The following is a 23773-nucleotide window of genomic DNA, read 5'->3' as shown; positions in this document are numbered from 1 at the left end:
AAAAGGTTGAGAACCACTGCGCTAACACTGAGCTATCCAAACTGTCTCAGTTGAGAACAAAATAACGCTAACAAAATGTCACCCGTTTATTATGTTATGTAATCACTACCTTTATAAAAATGACAATTAGAGACAACGCTCACGGTTTTCAAAGTGCTTTATTGTGTGGGTTGTCATTCAACATTCAGTAATTTTTTTTTCATTTAACAAGAACATAATCTTACATAACCTTATAAACCACACACACACAACCAACTTAAATCAAAATATTTTACCTCCAAGCAACAGCTTTCCATTTCTTTTTCTTTTCTTTTAACAAAAATAATTTACAGCCAACTTGAAAACTCCCAAGAAAATAAATATGAATCCAAAATAATACTCTCCATTTGACCCATCTATTCCGAAGAGACTGTGGGTATGGGAAAAAATAAACAAACAAAATCTGCGTACATATAATTGAGGGGATTTACTCCAAATACTGTTTAACTATAGGAAAGAAAACACAAAATGAACATTAAAATAAATAAATAAATAAATCATGCTGCTGAGGTAGGACATCTTACGAAAAAAAGGAAAAAAAAGGGCATCGTCTTCCGGAAGCCTGATTCATACTTAACCCATTCAAACCGGGAACGCATCTCCGTCATTTAATTTTTTTTGGGGCTATTCAAAAATAGCAGATATACAAGCTCATAGTGCGGCACCATGCCTTTGAGCTTGTAGATCGGCTATTTTAGAAAAATCGTGAAAATGTGTGCAAATCTTTGAATATATATATTTTTAAAGCGAACATTTGTAACTCAAATCTTTGCTTCTGGAGGTCCCTGGAACAAAATATTTCACAAATGTTCGCTTTAAAAAAATATAGATTTGCACACATTTTCAAGATTTTTCAAAAATAGCATATCTACAAGTTCGTAGCGCGGCACCGAGTGCAGAATAAACTATTGTTTAAAAAAAAAAATTGGCCTGTCCCATCTATCCCATGGCGCATTTCTTCCAATGGAGTCCTTGCAGCAAACATCCCTCTCGTCTTTACTTCCCCGCCTGCTGGGCCTGACGCCGCAACAGCACGTAGATTTTCTCCTTGATCCAGTCTTTGTTGTATGGCTGGTATGTTTGAGTGTCAGCCCTATATACTGTACAAGGCAGCTCAGGTCTGCCAGGTCACTATGAGCTTGTATATCTGCTATTTTTGAAAAGCCAAAGAAATCTAAAAATGACACACAGATGTGTTCCCAGTCTTAAAGGGTTAAGTCACACGACGGTGTTGCGTGCCGAAAATAACAGACCTACAATCTCACGTCGCGTGAGGTCTGCCATTTTCGCCACGCGACGCCGTCGTGTGACAGAGCACAAATTAGGCTTCAGCTCTCGTTCCTGTGCCACGGGTCAGTTAGTTGCGGAACCTATAGGAGATGGGCAGCAGCTTATGGGTTTTCTTCATGGCCTGGACGTGCAGGTGAGTCTGCTCGTCCATGGCCTTGTAGCAGCGTCTAGCATAGTCCAAGAGCTTCTCCTTGGACGCCTCGAACTCCCCCACCTCAGTTAGCTGCGGGGACGAGAAAGTACACGTGGTTTATAACCCATTAGGACCTGAGGCTGATTCTACACATTTTTCTCAACACCTTTTCGTGCCAAGGACCCCCAAAAGGATATGCATTTGGCCGCAGACCCCACCCCATCTGAAGTTTTGTGCCAGGGACACCCCCAGAAGAGAAGATTTGCATTAAAAAAAAAACATTTTTCACAATTTTTCAAACACTTTCAAGATAAAAAAAAAAGCTCAAAAATAGCAGATGTACAAGCTCGCAGCGTGGCACATAGTGACATGCTGTGAGCTTGTACATCTGCTATTTTTGTTCTAAATCCTAAGAGTTTTGTGTAAAACCTATGTTGCTATATACAGTATATATAGCTAAAATGACACAGATGCTTTCCCGGTTTCAACGGTTTAAGAGCGTAAACCGGAACACCTTCCCTGACGATCGGAGGGAAGCTGAGCCTGTTTAACTTGGCTTCCCCACTGTAAAGTACAAAGTACAAAATGCACCCATTAAGTGTCCATTACACTCTCAGGGTTAAATACATTTTCTAATTTCTACATGGATATATATGTTTGTTTTTGGCCTATGGATGTGTCTATTTGTACATGTGCATATCTAGATTTATACAATCAGTACATAAACATGTACATACAACATACCCTGGACAATAACACAGGAATAGTTTAAACAGGAACCTCCCTGTGGTGAGACCCTGTTTATACAGTCAATGGCTGAAGAAGAGAACCATGGAAGCAAAATAGTAGAGGAAGCTGGGGACAAACCAGGCAAGCAGGCAAGGGAGACAGACTGACAGAGAGATGAAGGAAAGGGAGAGGGGGAACAGGACAGACAGCAGTACCTTCTCTGGTGCGACAAGCAGCAGCTCGGCGATGGGGGAGGTGGAGGCCATGGTGTTGCGGTCGACCCCGTGAACCTGGAAGGCTCGGGACATGCTCCTCACACGCTGGTAGGTCGTCAGGATCTTCTTGTAGCGCATCAGCACGCCGTCTGGGTCCTTCACTGCAGGGGCGAGAGACATCATATGGGAAGGATGATACATCGTGACAGACATATAGTGCAGTATAGTAATGAGAGGTCGCAAATCTATCTTGTTATATTGTAAATGCCATAGTTGCATGTTTGTTTCTTCATTTGGTGTCGTTACACCTGGGTGCACATAGCAGAGAGGGGTAATATTGCAGTCATTCCTGTAGATACAAGTATGTGTCTTTGCTTCCGTAACAGCCAAACAGATTTGGATGGAACTTTGCAGGTAGAATGACATTTGACCAAGGACTTCAATTATCAATAGCTTTCCATTTTTATAAGAGTATTTAGTTTGTCTAGTGAAAGTGACTGTGTCGACTTTACACATTTGATGTTAACTGATCTAGTTATGTTCGTACAGTTTGTAACCACTTTCACCCCTGGTGTCCATATTTTGGGCATGTCATTATAGTTGAAAATCAGTTGATCAAAGGAGCTTGTAGAGCAGCTATTTTCAAATAGCCAAAGTATAAAATAGGGCTTAAGTGGTTAAATTCTACCACAGTGGAAAAATACACATTTCCATGTACTGTATATGTGGAAATGAAAAGGTTTCTAGTCTATTCTCTTGTTTTCTGGTCAATTTGCCGGCAGCAGCCTCACTCACCCCTCTGCCTCTCGCGTCCATGGGTGATCCTGAACACCCTCGTCATCCTGGGCTCTCTGGTGCATCTGCCCTTCTTCTTCTGCCCTTTCTCCACGGAGGAGTCTTCCTCCTCTTCATCCACTGTCTCCTCTTCCTCCATGTATTCTTCCTCTGCGTAGTACTTGTCCTCCGCCACATGGTACTCTTGCTTGACTATGGGAAAACAAAAGACACATAAAAACAAAATGACAACTAGAACTAAGTCAATGTGAAATGGTAAACGATCAAATCATGTTCTTGTTTGACTACAGCCAAGAAGAAAATGATCAATAGACAAGTAAATAAAAAAAAGTAACCACATACAAAATGTCAAGGAGAGATTATGGCAAGTCACAAGTCACGTCTGCAGGTTTGAATACTTTTGTGTGCACGTGTTCACATGCCCTCCCCCTTCACCCAACCCTACACGCGCTCTCACCAGGGACGACGGCGGTGCTGCCGCGTCGGGAGCGAGGAAGCGCCCGGCGTTTGAGGGTCATCCCAGACCTGGTGGTCATGGGGGAGGGAGGAGACGGCGAACTGGCCGGCTGGTCCTTCACTGCCACGGCATGCTGGTGGTCCACTGGTCAGTGAGAGAGACAGACAGACAGACAGACAGAGACGAGAGAGAGAAGAGGAGAGGAGATAATAGCATTATGGAATATCCATGTCGAGGGTCCCAACTTCTCAGTTGGGAGCAGAGGGGGAACTGGGGGTTCCCAGACCCAGACCAGTTTCACAGAGAAGAAACACAAAGAGCAAACAGTTATATGGATGTAGTAAGGGATAACTAGTAATTTCCTAAATGCTATACATACGTATCTATTTAGGAAAGGAGGGGACAAAAAGGAAAAACGAAGGAGGGATGTTCAGTCTAAATAATCATACACAGAGGGCACAGCATTTGAAGGCAGAAGCCATGCAGACTTGCATGTTGTAACATCTTTATATAAAAGGTGCACTGTACACCTGTGTCACCAAAAACACAGATCTACAAATTCACAATGCATCACAAAGCATCACAATGTGACACTTAACCCCTAACTGCTTCTGGTGAGCATGTTGGTGCCTTGCATGGTTTTGGTTTCCTCTGCCGTCGGCGTGTGAATGGGTGGATGTAAAGAAACATTGTAGCGCTTTGGATAAAGGCACTATATAAATACACCATTTACTTTGTGGGCTTGTCGATCTGCTATTTCTTGATACAAAAATCAAGTGTCTGGTTTACATAAAGGCACAGTACAACAATGAAGATAGACTTATTAAGCCTACATAAACCCTAGAATGTAAATGTTAACACAAAAGCAACAATTCCTTGGGGTATTAGAACATAATATCACACACAGTGGCCATTTGGGACTACTTATCCTATATTTAGACCTGAGGCCAATTCTAAAAATGCCTTTCCATTTTATGTTGGTATATATTGTGTTCTTTCGAGTGGAAACCTCATATGTCCAAAACACGTCTTTTCCTTGATTCAAATTCAACGGTAGCAAAAGTAGCAGATCGACAAGCTCAAAATGTGTTGTTTCACGCTGCGTTTTGAGCTTACGGATCTGCTACTTTTGTGTGACGCCGTAGTATGATCAAGTAAGGCGTTAATTTACGAAGAAGAAAAAAAACCCAGTTAGAATACAGAGATAAGAGGTTTCTGCCTGACAGCAACGATATATAGCAACAGCTAATTTGATGTTTTGATTTGAAGGTGTTCTCGGCTTGAAAGGTATCATAACAAGTTAACAACGTATAGGTGTTCCAGGTCTAAATGGGGTTAGTTAGTGCTTACCCTCCTGGCCTCTCATGTTGGAAATAAAGCAGCTCATTTGGCAGCGCAGGAAGTTGCGCTCCTCCTCCAGCTCCTCGATGCGTTTCTGCAGCCAGGCGTTCTTCTCCAGGGACACGTACAGGTGAGTGCGCAGGTTGGAGATCAGCATGAACGGACTGTACTGAGGAGGAGGCTCCAGCACCACGGGCTCTGAACAACCAGACAGGCAGACAGAGACAAAGGCCGTTTCCATTCGAGTACTAGTTCTATGCGACATAATGATTTATGACATAGGAACAGATAAAAGCAAACAGCACATTATGATCATGTTCATCAGTGTCATATTTTTCCCCTTGAGGTGGAGTTGTTGTCTTTTTTTTGTCAATAGCGAAATTATGTAATACATAGACATATATTGTGGAATGATGTAGCTACATTGTTCAGAGAAGAGAAGAGAAGAGAAGAGAAGAGAAGAGAAGAGAAGAGAAGAGAAGAGAAGAGAAGAGAAGAGAAGAGAAGAGAAGAGAAGAGCCTAAGAGTGAACAAAACTGAGAAAGGTTATAGTGCAACTCTGAACAATGTTAATACTTTATAGCTTAGGGTTTCATGAATCCCAGGCCTTGGTCTACAATTTAAACCATAACATAACACCATGTAAATATTGTCATCACCATCAATAGGCTATAATAATAAGATAATGGCTATGTTACTGTTACATGATAACACAATGAGCTACAACACCAGTGGTTCTCAAAGTGGGGTCCAGGGACCCACAGGGACAGGGTTCCTTCATAGGGTTCTAAAATGGACCCTTACAGGTCTGTAACTCTGAGAGTTAAGTATGGGGGTCCTTGAAGTTAAAGCAAGTTTGAGAATCAGCTCCACTATGTGTTCCAGGCCAGCTTGCCATCATACCTTCCATCATGTGCTGGTTCTGGTTGAGGTGGAAGCCAGGCGTTCTGTCCAGGCTCTCCTCGTAAGGAAAGGAGACCTCATAAGCATCCAGATACAAGCCTCCTCCACCTCCTCCTCCACCTCCCACTCCACCTACCACTCCTACAGGTCGTCGAGGGACATAATGACCTGAGACACCCCAACAGGTGGACACACGCACACACACATTGGAAACTTAACAAACGTAACAAAGCATAACTTAATCATTTCATATCTCTAAACACTTTTAAGATCTACGACTTTAGCGAAAACTGCAGATCCGCAAGCTCGTGTGCGTCGCAAATAACGCCTCGTGTGCTTTTTTCGGTCGGTTCTTTCGCTATTTTAAGAACATTTGTGAAAACTGCTCCAAACATTTCGATCACATGATGCCCAAAATAGGGACGCCCGGGTTGGAAAGTGGTCAAACAGACAAACTATTAAATCATCACAGCTTAAGTTGGTGGGGTTACATTAAAACATGATGGAAGCAGCATAATAAGTCGTTGGTTGGTTATTACCTGCAGGGTTGGTGTTCCGTGAAGTAGTCGGAGGATTCATCGCTTTCAAACTCCCGGCAAAACGTAACTCCCGGCAAAAAAATGAATGAAGTCAATGCTGAACCGAAGAACAAAGCCAGAAACACACTATTATCAATAGAAACGTGTTGTAAAGTGTGTATTATGTATTGTTTGGTAATAGTGCAGTAATGTGTTTCAGTCACACTGTGCTACACACATGTGGCCTCCTGCAATTACCTGCTTATTAAGACGACCAGTGTTGCCAGGTTCTGTGGGAGAAACGGGCGACCAGGTCTATAAAAAACAAGCCCAAAAGAAGCAACTGGAGCACAGCTATTTGAAAATAGCAGATCTACTAAGATTTACGTCACATCTCTGCCCTTTTCAAAATAATATTTAAAAAAATTGCAAACACGATTCTGACAACAACACAAATCTTGTATGAGGGTTTCTGGAACAAAGTATGTTCAGATTAGATGGGGGATCCTCCAGGACAAATCAAAATCCTTGAGATGAAAATGTTTGAGAACCACTGGTTTCAACCATAATAAATATAAGATTTTTGTTTTGTTTGTTTTGAAACAAGCCCAAATAAGCAACTACACTTTAGAAACAAGCCCAAAAACTATCAATATTTACAAGCGACTTACCAGAAAAACAAGCCCAAGTCGCTTATAATAAGCAGACCTGGCAACCCTGTAGACAACTCACAGCAGTTGAAACGCCTTCTTGTACGCATGCGCACACGACTGTCGCCTCTTGACAACTAAAGACATATTAAGTACTGATTTATTTAGTAACTTATTACACAATGTAGAAATACTCTGTTATAAGTAAAAGTCCTGTATTTAACATGTTTTACTAGTAAAGGTACAAAAGCATGGGCAAAATATTCATACAGTAGTAGCAAACCTACTCATTATGCAGAATGGCCCATTGATTTCATAATCATTTTTATTGGACTGTAATTAGTAACGCATTAATGAGTTCATGTTGCAGCTGGTAAGGTTTTAGGTGGTTATAATTACTCTATGTGCTGCTGTGGAACTGTACTAATACATAACCATTTATCAGTTAATGATGCTTGTTTTTGTATTAATAATCTAAATCTGCAAACTGTGCAAAGTAACTAATTAAAGCTGCCAACTTTATAGGCTACTTCTGCTCCACCAGCCTCATCTCAGAGGTGAATATAGTAACCTACTGTGTACTCCTCCTTAGTCCTTACTATTAAATAGTAATGAGTAAAAGTTACATTGTAAGATCTGTAGAATCCTCATTCATTCTGATCCATTCAGGTTACTTATCCACACAGCCAAGGTTGATGGCACAGGCCTAGGCTATTTTGCACTGCAACTGAACATAATAAACTGCACATTACTGCAGTGGGTGCAAGATTCAGTGTGACCTCACCTGGAAATAAAGAGGAAGGATGAGAGAATGGCTACCTAGTGGCTTTCAAACTTTGATTAGCTCATGGATGGGACTGGGACCCCAAATCAAAACATTTTTTCAAAACAAAATCCTAGTAAAGAGGTTTTGGCGTGACATTAAATTCATGTCATAAGTGGTACAAATTGAGAAATAGATTAATAATGGTGACATTGAAACATTAGTAACAATAAACTACTCATTCGGTTGGGGACAACCTGCAGACCCCCTCAAGCCTAAGGAACCTTGGCCTGGCTGGGGGGGTCCCCAGCCAGACCCCACTTTTAAAACCCCTCGGCTAGACAGTTTCAGCAGCCAGGTAAAACCATTGTAAAACTAGCCCTGAAACATGTAAAACTACCCCTGAAACATGACTGTCATCATGGCAGTCATGGATGAACTTCAACTTGGTGTTTGCACTTTCTTTATTTACGGCCTGCACATCTACATAAACGTTTAGATTTTAAATATAACGTACTCACCCCATGTTCACAAATGTTACAATTCTATACGGGTCCTGATAAGTACCCGTATCTTCCGTATTGTTCAATAAAAAGCATTTTAATCTGATTGTTGGTCATTTTCTCCGTATTTTCGCTACGCGACCCTATCGGTTGGGAGGTATATTGCACCCTGATTCATTGTAACTCCATTAGAAAATGGCCACCAATCGGATTAAAATGCTTTTTATTGAACAATACGGAATATACGGGTACTTACCGTACATAATTACCGTACATAATTACCGTACATAATTGTAACATCCGTGGCCATAGGGTAAGCACTTTATATTTGAAATTTGAACGTTTATGTAAATGTAGGAGCCATAAATAGAGAAAGTTCAATCACCAGGTTGAAGTTTATCCATGACCGTCGTGCATCCATGGCTAGGTAGAAACATGACACCGTTGGGTGTGGTGCAGGGCAGGTTACGGGTTCCATTCAGGTAGGGGGCGGAATAAAGATCAGTTTCTCAAAAAACAACACGGAAGGAGCAAGGGAGGTGATTCTTCAGACCACACCAGACCAGATATCTACTGAACGCAAACTTCTCCAGAGCAACACGATCCAGTGTCTTCTTGCAGCAGGCTACACACAGAACCAAGGTCTTCTTGCAGGCTACACACAGAACCAGGTGAGTTGAACAAAATATTTAAAAGAATCGATAGGTTTGCGTTTGTTTGCGCCCTGTGCGCCCGACAGCAGGCCTAATCGTGTCTCTGCATCAGGGTGTATTGTACTGTAGTAAAGAAGGGATGCACACACAGTGACGTTAGCACAGCGATCACAGCCAAGCCTGTGCTGTGCAGACTAGAGGTTACTGTTTTTTTATAAGCATAATTGTATAATTCGAGCCATCTATGCAGTTCATCATTGTGCATCATAGGCTGCATTCAACTGTACTGTATATGCCAATGCATAGACTCAAAACATACAGGTAAATCCTGATAAGGGAATCTGGAGACTGTTTTACAGCTGCATCTGTTATTTATGTTGTCCCCCGTTAAACACACACACACACACACACACACACACACACACATACACATACACATACACATACACATACACATACACACATACACATACACATACACATACACATACACACATACACATACACATACACATACACACACACACACTTGCTTTGTTTGCTTGCAATCTGTTTGTCTGATGAAGTTTTTTTTCCTCCCTCCATAGCATTTTGATTGACTGATTGAATACTTTATTAACAGTTTGCAAATAGTACAGTGGTATGATTATACAATAGTGCTAAAAGGAAAACACAAAAAGCCCTATGGGCTTATTTCCATTGTAGTCCTGTGTATTAAATTCATACATTTCCATCATGCCTTTCATTGAGTCATCACCACTGGTCATTATTAATATAACATAAATAAATGTGTAGTGATCATCATCCATTTTGCCATTCATGGCCTGTTTTAAGGTCCCATCCTTTCCATTGCCCCTGCTTTGACTCCATCCTGTCCTACTGGCAGTGGGAATAGTAAAGAATGTGAATGAGGTTTTCACATTGATTTCCGGGCCTCATCCTAACTGCTACCCTCATATGATGATCATTGTGATTCTGATGTTTTCCATTGCAACCTCTCCTTTACAGTTCCCACTGTCTGTGTGATCCTTATTTCAGCTCATCATCATGGGTTTATGTGACCGCCTGTCCCATTGCAAGCTAGCCCTGGCCTTTGCAGTGCTGATGGACATATTCGGCGGTGCCGCCCTGCTGGTGGGAGTCTTTGCTCCCTTGGAGATCAAAGGTCGAGACTTTGGAGACCTGCTTGTTTATACAGGTACTATGCTTTTGTTGTATAAAGGCCTGTTCTGGTAGATACAAATGTATACATACAGCATATATACAATGAAACAACAGTGAACTGAAAGCTAAGTGTAAAATACAGGTTTTCAGCCACTATTTAAACCAGTGGTTATCAACCTGTGGGTCAGGATGTGTCCCCACATGATTTTTTTGGGGGGGGGTCCCCAGATGCAGAAACATTGGCCAAATTGTCAAATAATATAAGAAAGAGGCAAACATTTGTGAAAATAGCAGATGTACAAGCTCACAATGCCTCGCAACGGGAGGCGTTGTGGGCTTGTAGATCTGCTATTTTCACAAATTGTATCTGTGGGACAGAGTCAAAACTAAATCGAATGCTCCAACTCCTACATTCTAAGTGCTTATCAGGGTGGGGGGTCTCAAATATGATTATTTTGTGGGGGCCACGGCCTGAAAAGGTTGAGAAACACTGATTTAAACCACCTACCTCTCTGATATCTGTGGGATATATTTTAGACTAGACCCATGATATGTAAAGGCACTAGTCCTGATTTTGTCATAAATGCATCTACATGCAACATGCCCTGTAGTGCATACAGCAGTTGTGGGCACAAACATTATGTAAACTACTTGTAACAGCTTAATAGGGTGTGCACCCCTGAGGTCTCTCTCTCTCAGCTGTCCTGCTGAGTGTTTCAATAACAAGAGAAATTCCTTGATTGAGTAAAACAACGTCACTATGGTTCTCCCCTAGTTAATGTTCTAAAAAATGGCAAGATTTGTGCAATTTGATGTGGTTATTCTCCTGACAGCACTGCTCTGCAACCTTTTCTAGAGCAGTTTTGTGTCGTTGCAAATCTCTAGATCCATGATTTTAGGAAGTTGAAGAGAAAGGTAGCAGCTGTGTAAATGACCCTGTCTCTGGTTGTAGGAAGTCAGTCGATGGCATTGCTGCCTGCTGGTGGCTCATTATGTCAAGTTGGGTTGGCTAGTTTTCAGAATGTTGTATATGTAGACTATATGTATTTGAATTCCTTTGCAAATAATTGCCACTTCAATCTTTAATGTAAACTGGCCTTACGCCACACTGAACTAACCCCCTTGCTGTGTTGTTGCAGGGGCCCTCTTTGTACTGATGTCCCTTGGGGGCTGGGTGATGTGGTACAGTGGGAACATTGAGGGTCTTTCCGCTCGTAAAGAGCGGGGCCACATCGGCAGTGCCATCGACCATCTGGCTCGCACCCTCAGCCGCAAGATCCGCACCCGCCTCCACCGCTGACCCCTGGGGTCAGGAGGCGGTTGAAATCACAGGTAGGTGGTGATTATCTTGGAAAGCAGAGTAAATGTGGTCAGAATTGAAAAAAATTATAATAATCAGAAAAAAAATGCAATTCTGTCTTGGGTCGGGTGTAGGGGCAGGTGATAGTTCCTGTAGTGTACACAGATGGTCTGTAAAGCCTAGAGAAGGGAGGCACTTCACTGCCTCACTTCACCACTGCTGAGTCTAGGCCGGGGGTTGAATCCACCGCACCAAAGCACTATACAAACACAATTGACCATGTTCAGGGGTGGGAAGCTGGGGGGGGAGGATGATCTTTGTCACTGAGCTACTGTAGTGCCTGCCTGGGGTGGTGTCTGTCAGCATGGGGTTTTGAACAGGAGGAGTAGGACAGAGGAGCTATGTTCCTCCTGGTGGATACACTGGAAGGTGAGCCAGTAGGGTACAACAGCAGTGGCAAGTGAAGTCAGAAATGTGTGGGTTAAATGGTGACTAAATTGGTTGATAAAAGGGTTCAAACCAATTGGCTACTCTTGAAAAGAAAAGAAAAGGCCTGCAAAAGTGGGGAATTTATTTTAAATATGACTTTGAAAAGTCAAAGTTGATAATGGCCAAAACAAAGGTCTGTGAAAGTAACTTTACTCCTGTCTCAATAAAGAAGGAAATACTAATAGTAGTGTGGAACACCCTGTCACTTTTCTGTAAAAGAAAGATGAGGATTTTAATATATTATTTATTAGTCATGTGTGTATTATTATTTACTGTTATTCTCTCTGACATTGTTTGCTTGTCTGTTTGTGTTTTAAACAGGCTTTATATCTTCTTTGTGGATGGAATACCATTTCTACAATCCCTGCATTTTCTTAATGAATTCCTTTCATTAAAAAAATGCTCTACGGGTAACTGGATCTGTCAGTATTAACACAACGTTGGATCAAACTGTTACATCTCTGACATCTGCACTATACTGACAAATGGCTAAGTTTCTGCGCTGTTGTAAAGAACCACCTTACTAAGTTGAGGGCTTCGTTCCGATGGAACATAAATGATGGTTAACAGTGTTACAAATGTATCGCATTAAAACCGGGAAAGCATCTGTGTCATTTTAGATTTTAGCTATATATATTGCAACATACGTTTTTCAGAAAACTCTTAGGATTTAGAACAGTGGTTCTCATAAATAGCAGATATGCAAGCTCACAGTACGCCACTTTGTGACGTGCCGCGCTGAGAGCTTGTACATCTGCTATTTTTTTGTGTTTGTAAAATGTTGAATAATTTGGATTTTTTAAAACACAAATCTTCTCTTCTTGCGGTCCCTGGCACAAGACATTTAAAGATGGGGGGGGGGGCCTTGGCCAAATATATATATGTATATATATTATTTTGGGGGTCCTTGTCACGAAATAAATTGAGGACCACTGATTTAGAAGGCATTTGTAGAATCGGACTCAGGTCTTAATGGGTTAAACATGCCAAAAACATTTCAGTTATGAGAGTGCAGTGTTCCGACAGCCACGCTGCTCATGTTTTTATCCTCTTCTTCTATAGTGAATGTTTGTTTTACACGTGATTGTAAATGTGATTGAATTGAACGTGTTTCTGTCATTGTACTGCATTATGATGTGGTGTTCATGAATGTTGATCAATTGACCTTCTTTCAGTTAATTCATTGTCATAAATATCTAAATTGCTTGGATCAATCTTTGAAGCCCTCTTGTATTGTGATTTACATTGGAGCTAGTTGGCTGGCCTTCTTATCCAGAGTGGTGTTTTATTACAATAAAGTACAATAAGTTATATTGTGTCATGTTAGCTGACACAGCAACTTACAAGGAGTGAACAGGTGGGGGCGCCAGTGCTCAAAATATGCCACAACGGCACAGATGAGAGCAGGGGTTCTCAAAGTGGGGCCCACTGGGACACCCAGTGGTCCTTGAGATGATTCCAGGGGGTCCCCAGCAAAAATGAGTTCATATAGCATCAACATCAATTTAACCACTTTAACCCGATATACATCAGATATGGAAATATATATATATACATATTGAAAGAATGTGAACATTTTTTATATTTTCTGAAACATTTTTGACAACACAAATCTTGTCTACCGTAGGTTTCCCTGGCACAAAATATTTTCAGATGGGGGAATCTGCTGCCAAAATGTTATTTGGGGGTATTTGGGGTGTAAATATGATGTCCACAATGAGACATTCCTCAAAAAGGCTTTTACCTTGTGTGAACTATTCTATTGCACTTACATTTGGTGTGTAGGCTACTGATACATAAATATGAACATTATTAATGAATACAAGATTAATACAAATTATGGCCTGTGAATTAAAACAAATTGTGCATTTCTTTGGGAAAGACATTTTTGATGGTGTGTGTATGTTTGCAATGCTAAGTCATAAAAGGAGATCTTTTAATGTATTTATTTGTGTGTGTGTGTGTGTGTGTCATTATATCATGTTCAGCAGTTTGACTGTTACAAAACAAATAACCACTTGAGGGCGCTCCATACTGAGTTATTATTGACACCTGAAACCAGTTTGATTTGTTGATTGTATATCATAATTAAATATAACAAATATTAATGAATAAAATATAGCAAAATCATAGGACTAACATTCATATTTGATCTAATAGGCCTATTACCGCTGAATACTGAAAAACATAAACATTAGCCTATCAGTTCACTCCAAATAGCCTAGCCAGAGACAGAGACAAATTGAGAGAGAGGGGAGAGAGAGACAAAGAACAAGAAATGACAAAGTCATAATATACCCGCTTGCGGCAGGCTGTTTTTGCCCCAATCTGCAGCACAAAATGTAAAAGTTGTCATCAAAATAAAATCTCAGCCATTCGAATGCAACAAAAATAACTCCACAGAGGTTCATTGGTTGGCTACCAATATAAAGTGTGTGTGTGTGTGTGTGTGTGTGTGTGTGTGTGTGTGTGTGTGTGTGTGTGGTGTGTACAATATCAATGATAGTGAAAATAATTGATCTACAATCTGACAGATCTGCTATTTTCACCAGCTGATATAGTTACTTCATAATGTAGCCTACCCTTAGCCAAGTCAAAACTACAGTGTTTCACTTAGAAATGTAGGAACAACAAAAATGACGAGACACACACACACACACACACCCAGGAGGACTGGTTGATAGTGTTGTATGCATTGTTCCTGGACAAAAGACCGGTGGTGACCAGTTAGTATTCATTTATGTATGAAAGAAATAAACTATTTTCAGAATAAACTAAGTGAGTCCATAGAATAGAGACACACGGGGACTACAAATTTCACGCCCACTTTTGAGACAGCGCCGCTACTCGAGGTCCGTTAGAACGATGAACTGCAACTGCCAATGCATTCCCTATGAGAGGATATGAAAGTTAGCCTACTTTTAAAATTATCCTGCATTAACTGAAGACGATATTGATTTAAATAAAAATATGTTTCCAAATGTATGGAGTGTCTTTGTCAACATATCTTCTTCTTTTCTTAATAGTTGATGTGTTTCACATTTAATTTGCCACTTTAACGAGTTACCCATAATGCTAACACAGCAGAGGGTAGACAGCAGACAGGCATTTCAGTGACATCACTGTCTTTACGAGCGCCGAGCGCCGACCGACAGCGTACCCACTGTAGAGGCAGGAGAGGCGGTCGCCTGCCCAACTAAGATCTCGCCTCCCCTAAAAAAAAAAATAACCCGAAAATGTGTCATTGCGTGCTTAACTCTTTGACTGCCAGAGTTTTTCAGTAAAGTGCCAGCCCAGTGCCAGAGATTCTGAGCATTTTCCCCCATCTTTGAAGGCTCACAAAACATGTTGTGTTTTGACTAAAATTACACAAAATATCTCAAAAGAGAGGTGTGGCTGTCTACTTTACCCGGGGAAAAAAGTGAGTTGCTAGCATGTACGGTTCCTTACTTATCAGCAGTTGAGTAGAGCTTGGTTTCAGCAAAATCAGCCCTTTTCAAATGGAAACCTGAGATAACTGGCTTTTAGTAAAAGATGCTCTCTGGAGCAGAAATCTCTCTGTAGCCTTTTATTTTTCTCCTCCGTGGTATCAGATATGTGAACCTTAGTTGTTATCAAACTAATTACAAAAAAAAAAAAAAAAATCAAAGTCATTTTTTACAGAGTTTTACATTCAAAGATCAGTTGTGAAGTGTCAGCCCAGTGCATCTTTCAGTGCACTAAATCTATTGCATATCTGTTTGTGTCACAAATACTATATATATATATATACAAACACACACACACACACACACACACACACACACACACACACACACACACACACACACACTACATCAATGGCATGAAACAGTCTACAACATAGTAACATAGTAATTACAACATAGTAATTGGCAATATATATATATGGTGGTAATGATCTAGTGGTTATTATAAATCATAGCAGGGCCTGCAAAATAGTGTCCACAAAACCCAGGTAAAAAACTATGCATCACCATTTAGTTAGCCCGAAAATAGCCGATCTACAAGCTCACAACGCATCGCCTTGAACTTGTAGATCTGCCATCTTCAAAAGATTTGTATACATGACAGTTCTATTCAGTAGTGTACATGTTCTATTCAGTGAGCTGAGTAGTGTACCGAGTGGTACATTGCGTAAGTCATTCTTTACAGAGTTTTACATTCAAAGATCAGTTGTGAAGTGTCAGCCCAGTGCATCTTTCAGTGCACTAAATCTATTGCATATCTGTTTGTGTCACAAATACTATATATACACACACACACACACACACACACACACACACACACACACACACACCCCAATGGCTTGAAACAGTCTACAACATAGTAATTGGCAATATATATATATGGTGGTAATGATGACATCTAGTGGTCATTATAAATCATAGCAGAGCCAGCAAAATAGTGTCTACAAAACATGCATCACCATTTAGTTAGCCCGAAAATAGCCGATCTACAAGCTCACAACGCATCGCCTTGAACTTGTAGATCTGCCATCTTCAAAAGATTTGTATACATGACAGTTCTATTCAGTGAGCTGAGTAGTGTACCGAGTGGTACATTGCATAAGTCATTTTTTACAGTTTTACATTCAAAGATCAGTTGTGAAGTGTCAGCCCAGTGCATCTTTCAGTGCACTAAATCTATTGCATATCTGTTTGTGTCACAAATACTATATATATATATATATATAAACACACACTACATCAATGGCATGAAACAGTCTACAAAATAGCAATATATATATATATATATATGGTGGTAATGATGATATCTAGTGGTTATTATAAATCATAGCAGGGCCTACAAAATAGTGTCCACAAAACCCAGGTAAAAAACTATGCATCACCATTTAGTTCCCAGTATACATATAAAAAACAAAATACTATTCGAGGTTCAAGGTTTTACTTTATTGTTATCTTTTGTACAGGTAATGCATACAACTTTTTTTCCCCCAAGAGACATTGCCTTCGCTGCAGACCCTGGACCCCAGCATTAGATTAGATTCCCTGTATCCCGAGAGAAGACAGACTATGCACCCAATGCACACAAAATGAAGTGGAAACCGAGCTACACTTCCTAACCGTCTGTCCATTGTACCAAGACATCAGAGACACATACTTCCCACAGATTACAACCACACACGGAGATTTTGAAAAAATGACCAATGACAAAAAACTCCCATATCTGCTGGGCGAAGTAACAATGTGCCAACACAGCAGCAAGATTCGTGAGTTGCTGTGATAGGAGAAGGATATCAAACGGAACACAACCACCCTAAAGACTAATCATTGTGTATATTCCGGCACTATACCTGCACCCAGTGATCTTGGTACATAGAAATTGATCTATTGAAGATTCTGACTTTCAAATGTACATATTTTTTGTTTTGATTGTATTGTTGTATTGTGCTTTCTGCTTTGGCAATGTAAACCAATAAAGCCATTTGAATTGAATTGAATTGAAAGTTCCCTGCACACACTTTCCTGGGGCTGTCAAATGAGCTGTCAGTCATGTGTCACAGTCAGAGACAAAACATTGTACTTTTACTCCACTACATCTCAGAGACAAGCATTGTATTATTTGAAAACTTTAGTTACTATTACTCAACCCTATATACACTTGGCTATTTGAAAATAGCCGATCTACAAGCTCACAACGCATCGCCTTGAACTCGTAGATCTGCCATCTTCAAAAGATTTGTATACATGACAGTTCTATTCAGTAGCGTACATGTTCTATTCAGTGAGCTGAGTAGTGTACCGAGTGGTACGTTGCGTAACACTCTCCCGGGTGCAGGGGCACTTTGCAGCGTTTACAGAACCACCTCGTCTCGCTCCGGGCGCTGGATTTAATGCAAACCCTGCATCGCCTGCGTGGTCCCTTGCATTTGGGGGTGGGCGGGAGCTGTTCCAGTACATGGCCTGACAGGTTGGCCTCCATCCTGCACTGAGGGTCATGGAAGGGTACCCTTGGTGCCCTAGGAGCCTCTGCATGTGGAGGAGGCGCGCGTGGAGGAGGGGCCCTCCTTTCTTCCTCACCAGCTGGTCTCGGCCTGGTCCATGACTTTATCACACTTTGCATGAACGAGAGAAGACATTTGAACTCGCCCTGTGGATGTTTGGCCCTATAGATGACAAACGCATTGAACATGGCAATCTCAAACAAATAGGCTACAAATTTGTTTGTCCACTTTTGGGACTTTCTGATAAACGGGTAGTAGGTAATGTTCTGGTCCAGTCTATCAACCCCGTTCATGGACTTATTGTATGAAACAATACAAGAGGGCTTCGATTTATCCACTTGCACACTCGGATCACCCTTCTTCTTGCCTCTCTGCCACACTGTGACGTTCTCCCGCTCGTTCTGATGGAAAGTGGAGACCATTCTTACGATGCTCTTGTCCCGCCACGCCAAGACCATCACCTTGTCGTTATGCCTTGCAACGACATCCCCAACTCCCAGGTCAGCATTAGTGAGCTGTCGGATGAATTCAGGTTCGCCTCGGTTCAGTCTCAGTGTACCACAGACATGGGTCTTGAGAGTTAGAAGTTTGTCACACATGCCTACAGAGTTATAAAAGTTGTCCATAAACAATCTGTGGCCAGAACCGGCTAAGCCATCTAAAAGGAAGACCACTGTGTCAACCAAGGGAATATATTGTCCGCAGTATGGCCTCATATTGAAGCAATATCCATTCTCAGAGTCGCACAGGATATATGATTTTATGCCATATTTCACAGGTTTCTGGGGATTGTACACTTTGAAATTGAGCCGCCCACGAAACAACAGTGTACCTTCGTCAATGGAAATGTTTTGGTGTGGTTGGTACATGTCTCGAAATTTGGAGACAACGAAATCCAAAACTGGGCGGATTTTGAACATCTTGTCTTTTTCACCATTTTCTGGTACAACAATGGGAATGGAATTGTCAATGAAATGCAGGAATCTCCAAATAAGCTGAAACCTGTTTCGACTCATGGCTTTGCTGAAAAAGGGGGTCGCTATGATTTCCTCTGTAGACCAGTACATCTCCAGCTCCGGCTTATGGACAACAGCAGTGAGAAAATGTAGACCTAAGAATGTTTTCAGTTCGAACAGGTCAATAGGTTTCCATGCGTGATGTCTTCCATGAGGGAGAATGGTTTTGATGGCTGTTATGCACTGTTCTGCGTACAGGTTTGTCTGAATGACAATATGTTCCAGGAGCACATCATTCAGGAAAAGCTCCAGGAAGTCCACTGGCTCCACAGAGTCAAGAGCAGCAGCAGCACCGCGAGGTCCAGGGTCTGCAGTGAAGGGAATGCGTCTTGGAAAGAAGTCATTGTTTTCCTCCTTCCATGGATCTGCAGCTGGAACTCCACTGTTTCCGCCACGTCCTGCACCTCTACTATGACCGGCCCTGCCACGAGCTGCACCTCTGCTCTGTTTACGACCTGTAAATTATAGGAATACATAATTACTATTTACAATACATATTTTTTCATTTGTGTGGTAAGTGATGGATAATTAGCTTGCTTCGAGTATAAATATAAACTGTCACAGTCACAGTTTGAACTATTCAGCACAAAAACCTTTTTCTTACCTCTCTTTACACTGCCAACAGGTGGTACGGTAGATGACTCCTCCTCCTCCCCCTCACCTCTGCTCCGTTTGCGACCTGTAAATTATAGGAAGACATAATTACTATTTACAATACATATTTTTTCATTTGTGTGGTAAATGTAAAAAAAGTATAAATATAAATACTATTGTCTGTCAGTGTCACAGTTTGAACTATTCAGCACAAAAAAGTTTTTCTTACCTTTCTTGCCCCTGCCCAGAGGTGGTACGGTACATGACTCCTCCTCCCCCTCCATCTCCCCTTCTGAAATCACAGGAGTAAAATATAAAACAGTTTGGTCATTATTTACACTTCCAGCATGTCTCAGGCTGGGTCCATATACTTACATAGACTTATGATGTAAATGCTAAAAGGTAAAATGATAATACCTCCGCCAACTGCAGCATCAGCCCTGACAGAGGCCCTGGCAGTAGACCTGGCAGTAGACCTGGCACCAGCCAACTCCTCCTCCTCCTCATCATCTAAAACCACAGTGACATTTTGGTAGTTATAAATATGATCAAAATCATCATATGATTTTCACTCCCAGCATGTCTCAGGCTGGGTCCATGACTTATGATGTAAATGCTAAAAGGTAAAATGATAATACCTCCGCCAACTGCAGCATCAGCCCTGACAGAGGCCCTGCCACGAGCCCTGGCAGTAGCCATGGCACTGGCAGTAGACCTGGCACCAGCCAACTCCTCATCATCTAAAACCACAGTGACATTTTGGTAGTTATAAATATGATCAAAATCATCATATGATTTACACTCCCAGCATGTCTCAGGCTGGGTCCATGACTTATGATGTAAATGCTAAAAAGGTAAAATGATAATACCTCCACTACTGCCAACTCCAACACCAGCCCAGGCACCAGATCTGGTAGTAGCCCTTGAACTACTAGCCCTGGCACTAGCCCTGGCACTAGCCCGGGCAACAGCCAACTCCTCCTCCTCCTCCTCCTCATCTACAATTTACAATTTCACCATTTAGCAGATGCTCTTATTCCAAAGCTACTTACAATAAGCACACATCAAAAGATACAGTAGCCTACATAGGTTACCATGCATAGGTCACCACCCTTTGATGTACATCATCAAAGGTAAGTGAACATGCTTGTTGACAGAACCTCATGAAGATCTAAACATTGTTGTTGTTGTTGTTTTCATGACATGACCTTTTTTGTCAGGTCAGGTCTTTGATCTACTTAGTTGTTGACAGTAGTTCAAGCACATGCAGGGAGGGGGGCCCATGGCACCTGGTATATTCCCCCCTCCAAAAAAGCATTTTTATGGCCTGCTCAACATCCATGGCCCTGTTCATTTTTTCAGGGTAATGAAAACGTATTGCTTATTTTACTGTCCAATGACATGGGCCAAGCTATTATATATACATTTTGCTTTAGCATAGGACATCCAATGTACTATATTTCTGGTGTGAAACGGCATGAGGGACCCCCACAAAAAGACCATGCACCCAGGTCCATGTGACCCAGATCTATAACCGAACTTTTAGCAGATGCTGATGAACAATATATAAGGGATGAATGAATAAATAAACGCTTGCACACAGAGGGCTCCAACTTCGAGGTGTAATAAAACATAGCAGATCTACAAGCTCACAACGCGTCGCGTGTGAGCTTGTAGATCTGCTCACAAGGCGTCGCAAGCGACGCGTTGTAAGCTTGTAGATCTGCTATTTTCAAATTGTAGATTTTTATGCAACACACACACAGGATCGTTTTCTCTGGAGACCAGGCTACAGCGCCTGTGTGTGTAGGGTTTGAACATGAACAATATAAAGCAGATGAATGATAAGTAGGCCTATAAATGAATAAAGTTCTTACCACTGTCAAGGAAAGAACCTTTCCTCACTGGATCTGGTTCCTCTCGCATCGGACACCATTCATCCGCAGAATCCACGTCTGTGGCCAGTGTGGAGGTCTGTGAAGAATTGTACGGCGATTCAACGGCCTCTCTGCGGTGATCGGGGGGTACAATGGTGGTTCTGCTACTCCGACGTGGAGGTGTGTTGGTCCCAACACACACCGGTCCACTCTCGAGACGAACGTCATCCTCAGAGAGGTCGGAATCGGTCTCCGGTATAAGACTTTTTCTGTCGCAGAAATGCATAGTTTCCTCCAGGGTACACTGCCGCATGGAGACGTTAGCCGTGGCGGCGGCGGCCGACGAGCTACTGCTACGACCGGGGGGGAGAGGACGTGGTTTGAGCTGCCTCTTAGCCCTCGGCATGGCTCTATCTACTAAATAAAACTAAACTACAAATAAACTATAAAAATACACTAAAGGCTACAATACAAAATACACTGATCTCCACCTCGCACCGCTCTCCTTCAAACTCCCTTCTCAGATCTCTTCTACATACACTAAACTAACTAAACAAATACTTTTTTTGTCTTTTTTTTTTTTACAAACACAACAAACACAATCTGCTCTTCCCCTCCTCTTTCTGTCAACTCCCTTCACTATAAACTCAAATAAACTCACCGATCTGTCTTATCTCTCTCAAATTCTCTCTCTGTCTCCCAACTCTCTCTGTCTCAACTCTCTCCGTCTCTGCTCACTTCTCTCTGCTCAAAACACGTACCTACTCCCAACAGAGAACGCTGTTCCTGGGAGGCTTTTATGTGTTTTTGTTTTGATCACGTGATTTCTGGTTAACCGTTTGTGACCCAGACGAGTCAAAGACACCAAAAGATGCGGAAAGATGCCAGCTAGTTGAAGACCCCCGAACCCCCAAAACGCGTCAAACGCGTCAATGGCGTGGGTGGATTAAGTAGCAATTGACGCGTTTTCGAGTCAATGGCGTTCAAAGAGTTAATGTCCTCAAAGTCACGCATCCAACAAGCTTTGAACTGAGCAGATTGGACCTTCTGTTCCAGAGATAATGACCAAAACCTATTGAAAACGGCCACTTTCGCCAGTTTTCTGGGTATTGAAAACCTCAAGGGATGCGTCCGTGATGCGACCACTTAAAGTCTGGATCTCCGATGCTAGCGGTTTTGACATACTGATGGAGTATATTATAGTATATTGTGGGTAGTATATCGAGATGAAAGATATGGGACATTAAAAAGGACAAATTAAACAAATGGGACAGATTATTAGAACACAAAAAAAATCGCTACAGCCTCAGTAGTTAACCAGTGAAATGACGGTATTTTACAATGCCTCTCATAGAGATTGCATTGAGAGCTGCAGTTCATCGTTCTAACGGACCCCGAGTGTCAAAAGTGGGCGTGGATTTGTAGGCCTTCCGCTTCCGGCCGTGTGTCTCTATACAGGTAGCGTAAGGGCAGTCATGTTAAAAACATCAACAGTGGTGGAAAAAGTACTGTAATGTTTTACTTAAGTAAAAGTATCAATACTGCAATGTAACCCTAACCCTTTATAAAAGTGAAGCGCACAACGTGTCTTTTGATTTCACTGTTTGAAACAGCTAGGCTTGAGTTGTAATGCATAACTGCAAGTTTGCCCTTTTCACTACTGGCTTACATGAATGAAAAACCCAAATGGGTCCATTTGGTTTCATTAATGTCTTTTGTAAATGAAGTATTCAATAAAACGTCATAATAAAAAATAGCAGATGTACAAGCTCACAAGGCGGCGATGCGTTGTGAGCTTGTAGATCTGCTTTTTTCTGATAAAATGCAGCTGATTTTAGCGTCATACCTTACATGAAAAATGTTGCTACAGTAACCTTGGTTGTAGTGTGTAGTCATTCATTTGTAAACAGGGCAGTCATGTTATAAATAGCAACAGTGGTGGGAAAAGTACTCGTACTAGTGTTGGCATGTATACTAATTACCGCCGTCCGAGTTATGTACCGATAGGCACAGAATAGTAAATGATGTTGTGGGGACTGCGTGTGCCCCAACTCGTTTCACTCAACTCGCCTGTCTCTCCCCGCACCCCGCTACTGAGACCGGGGGTAAAAAGGCAGGTCGCGTGAAAGACAGTATTATGTTGAGAAAATATGAAGTCATTACAGCACCATAACATGGTGAATAAATTTTGTTTTGGGATGTACAATACATGAAAATTACGAGAGTAATAACGCGACTTGCGTCGATAACTAATGGGGAGCGGACAGTAGCGCGCTTGGCTAAAAACAGTTAGTTAGTAACATCATACAAGCTCACTATTAGCCAAATTCGGCTAGCGCTCGGAGGACTGCATAGTCC

At 41.7% G+C, this 23773-nt stretch overlaps 3 protein-coding genes across 4 annotated transcripts; 1 reads left to right on the top strand and 2 right to left on the bottom strand.

Annotated features, from left to right (window-relative positions):
• Positions 1-1258: 1258 nt before the first annotated feature.
• On the bottom strand, positions 1259-6481 carry LOC308095481 (coiled-coil domain-containing protein 106-like; the record flags this gene model as incomplete). Its single annotated transcript, XM_080442538.1, has 7 exons — positions 1259-1552; positions 2407-2567; positions 3202-3393; positions 3659-3802; positions 5009-5197; positions 5903-6043; positions 6442-6481. The coding sequence occupies 7 exons, from the start codon at positions 6479-6481 to the stop codon at positions 1397-1399; spliced, it is 1023 nt and encodes a 340-aa protein (XP_080298664.1). The 3' UTR covers positions 1259-1396.
• A 2375-nt stretch (positions 6482-8856) lies between these two features.
• Positions 8857-13455, top strand: LOC308095886 (transmembrane protein 238-like). Of its 2 annotated transcripts, none has more exons than XM_080443025.1 (4): positions 8857-9007; positions 9998-10187; positions 11293-11485; positions 12264-13455. In XM_080443025.1, the coding sequence occupies exons 2-3, from the start codon at positions 10037-10039 to the stop codon at positions 11451-11453; spliced, it is 312 nt and encodes a 103-aa protein (XP_080299151.1). In that variant the 5' UTR covers positions 8857-9007; positions 9998-10036; the 3' UTR covers positions 11454-11485; positions 12264-13455. The 2 variants fall into 2 exon arrangements, with proteins under 2 accessions (XP_080299151.1, XP_080299150.1); XM_080443024.1 differs by having other exon boundaries at positions 8863-9007; positions 10028-10187; positions 12264-13453.
• Positions 11659-21824, bottom strand: LOC308095479 (piggyBac transposable element-derived protein 4-like; the record flags this gene model as incomplete). Its single annotated transcript, XM_080442537.1, has 8 exons — positions 21416-21824; positions 20408-20536; positions 20177-20278; positions 19956-20048; positions 19768-19830; positions 19549-19623; positions 17727-19399; positions 11659-11712 (listed from the first exon to the last, which is right to left on the bottom strand). Exons 1-8 carry the CDS (start codon positions 21819-21821, stop codon positions 11659-11661), a joined length of 2595 nt encoding a protein of 864 aa, XP_080298663.1. The 5' UTR covers positions 21822-21824.
• Between the last annotated feature and the right edge of the window lie 1949 nt (positions 21825-23773).

The sequence above is a fragment of the Gymnoscopelus braueri genome (genome assembly GCF_963280865.1).
Source record: "Gymnoscopelus braueri genome assembly, chromosome: 11".
In the NCBI taxonomy this organism is placed as follows: domain Eukaryota; kingdom Metazoa; phylum Chordata; class Actinopteri; order Myctophiformes; family Myctophidae; genus Gymnoscopelus; species Gymnoscopelus braueri.
This window is presented reverse-complemented; position numbering and strand designations above follow the sequence as displayed.

Bases quoted from the DNA above. Each gene is read 5' to 3' on its own strand.
- LOC308095886 (XM_080443025.1), top strand. From the start codon at position 10,037: ATGGGTTTATGTGACCGCCTGTCCCATTGCAAGCTAGCCCTGGCCTTT. The intron at 10,188-11,292 runs GTACTATGCTTT...GTGTTGTTGCAG, and splicing joins AGACCTGCTTGTTTATACAG to GGGCCCTCTTTGTACTGATG.